The sequence below is a fragment of the Gekko japonicus genome, unplaced genomic scaffold (assembly GCF_001447785.1).
Source record: "Gekko japonicus isolate JY-2015 unplaced genomic scaffold, Gekko_japonicus_V1.1 scaffold1471, whole genome shotgun sequence".
In the NCBI taxonomy this organism is placed as follows: domain Eukaryota; kingdom Metazoa; phylum Chordata; class Lepidosauria; order Squamata; family Gekkonidae; genus Gekko; species Gekko japonicus.
In genome coordinates this window covers 26,571-28,883 of record NW_015163647.1, presented here as the reverse complement: position 1 = coordinate 28,883, position 2,313 = coordinate 26,571, and the positions used below count along the sequence as shown (strand labels likewise).

The following is a 2,313-nucleotide window of genomic DNA, read 5'->3' as shown; positions in this document are numbered from 1 at the left end:
TCCAGCGGTTCCACTCGGGAGGGAACCGCGACCGTGGAAACACTGTGGAAACAGAAGCAGCAGCAGCCCGGGACAACCACTGCCCTGTGTGTGGACACGGTCAGGAACTCTGCCCCACTCCACCCCCCACCCCCACCCCGGCTCCTTCCGTGGAGGGAGAGGGGCTGCTGTCGACAGGCACACACACATGGACAGGGAGGAGGGGAGGGGGCGTCCCGTCCGGTCCAAAAGGCCCAAGGTGCTCTGGGGTGCGTGCCCGGGCAGGCCTTTCCCCTTCCTCCGCCAGAACGGACTTTGGGCTGTTTCCCTCCATTGTGCGGTTTCCTCCAGTGTCTCACTGCTGAGCGGGGATGGGGGGGTGGGGAGCTTTCCAGCCTCTGTTTCTGCCCAGTCCCCCCCCCCCTCTGCCAACCAGGTCTGCCTGACCAAGGTCCCCTCCTCCTCCTCCTCCCACACTCCTCCTTCGCTCAGTCTGAATGCCACCCCCCCACCTGGCTTTTCTGTCTTTTAAGGCCCGTGCGAGGGGTGGGGGGCTGTTTCTCCCGTGTGCTTTTCCTTCAGCCTCCCCACACCTGACACCATCCACGTTTCCTCCAGGTCCTCTCAGAAGGTGGGACAGGAGGGTCTTGCGGGAAATGCGGCAGGGAGGCCGGGAGGGAAGACTCGGTGTGGTGTGGTGAGGCAGGAGCAGGGAAGCAGCAGACCAGGAGGCAAACTGGCTCTACCAGTCAGTCCACTGCGAGCCAGGGAAGGCAGGGTCCCTGAGATGGCGCCACAAGCCATGAGCCCGTGTGAGGAACCAAGGCCACCGTCAGCCTCCCTCAAAAGAGCGGCTGGGAAGAAGAGCGAGACGACCCTCGGGGGGGGGGGGCTCCGGGTGGGCCGGTCAGTTGCGGCTCCTCTGGCCTGACCGGCAGCGGCTCTCCAGTAGCAGAGGTCTTCGCGCACCAGATCCCTTCACGAGAGAGATCCTGCCAGGGCCTTGAGGTTGCAGGGCTGCCTTTCGGCTGCGCTCCTGCAGAGTGCAGAGGGGGGTTGGACTGGATGACCGGCGGGGTCCCTTCCAACTCCAACATTCCAGGATTCTGAGACCTGGGGCCTTCCCCTTGCAAGGGAAGAGCTGGGCTGCTCCCCGCCAGTCCCACAGTGGCCCCATTCACACGTGGCAGTGGGCACACCAACATCCATCCTGCATGTGTGTAAGGAAGAGCCAACGAAATGAAGCCGGGGACCGGCACTTGGGTGGATGAGAAGCACTCGGTGGGTGCAGAGGCACAAAGAGAAACCCGACAGCAATGCTCCCTCTAAGCCGTGGAGTCTGGTGAGCAAAAAAATCTACTTTGTCAGTGACTGGCATTAAAGCCGTGAGCGAGCGAGGGAGCGATTGGGCCGCTGCATACATGAGTTTGCTCTTCTGGAGCCCATATCCTTCCTGAGCGGAGACAAAGATGTGTGAGGCAGACGTTTAAAAACCGTGAGCTAGCACACACTCACTCAGCTTAGAGGGAACACTGCCCAAGCCTGACTGCATCATTTACTGGCATGTGTGTGCGCCCCGTGAGCTCGGAGGCAGGCAGGCAGGCAGGCAGGCAGGCAGACAACCTGCCAAGCCTGACCCGCCCCTGTGTGCCTGCAGGCGCCGGAGGAGTCTCGCCCTCTCCAGCTGCCTCCCGGAGCCAGAGGAGAGCGGCGTTTGGGGCGGCCCTCTGCACGAACAGCGCGCCGGGTGGGGTGGAGCGGGGCGGGGGCCGTCGGCGGTGCTCCTTCTCTTCCGCTGGAGACGAGCCCCCCCCCCCGGTCCCCTCCCCGCGGGACTCACCGACGGTGGTGATGAGAGTGCTGCAGAAGAAGAAGGCGGAGGCGAAGTCCCAGTTGGACGGGGCGGCCGAGGCGTTGTGCAGGAGGGCCACGCCGTGGCGGTTGGCGCTGAGGACGGCGCCCAGGAAGCGCTCGAGGGCGGCCTCCGGCAGGCACGGGCTGCTCTCCAGGAAGGCCGCCTTCAGCTCCCGCAGCTCGGCCCGCAGGCGGCTCTCGTAGGGCCGCTCGACGGCCGAGATGACCAGCGCGCCCAGCAGCAGGTAGCCGGCGTAGCCCAGCGCGAAGAACGCCAGCAGGGCGCAGCGCCGCATGGCCCGCCGACGGCAGAGAGACAGACCGGCCGCCCGCCCGCCTCCGGGAAGCCCCAGCAGCGCCGCCGCCGCCGCCGCCGACAGCCCCAGCCCCTCCCCGACGACGACGACGACTCCGCCCGCCCACCGGGCGGGGCCCTGGTGGGAGGGCCTGTGCGGGCAGGCGCCGCGATCAGCCTCCCCC

General features: G+C 66.4%; 1 protein-coding gene across 1 annotated transcript in view; it reads right to left on the bottom strand.

The window, feature by feature from the left end:
• KCNK6 (potassium channel, two pore domain subfamily K, member 6) overlaps window positions 1-2,185 on the bottom strand; it is a 6,207-nt gene extending 4,022 nt beyond the window's left edge. Inside the window, exon 1 of the mRNA XM_015407661.1 lies at window positions 1,820-2,185. Within this exon, the coding sequence (XP_015263147.1) occupies window positions 1,820-2,129 (310 nt within the window). The 5' untranslated portion in view covers window positions 2,130-2,185. The remainder of the gene's footprint in view (window positions 1-1,819) is intronic.
• Window positions 2,186-2,313: the final 128 nt, after the last annotated feature.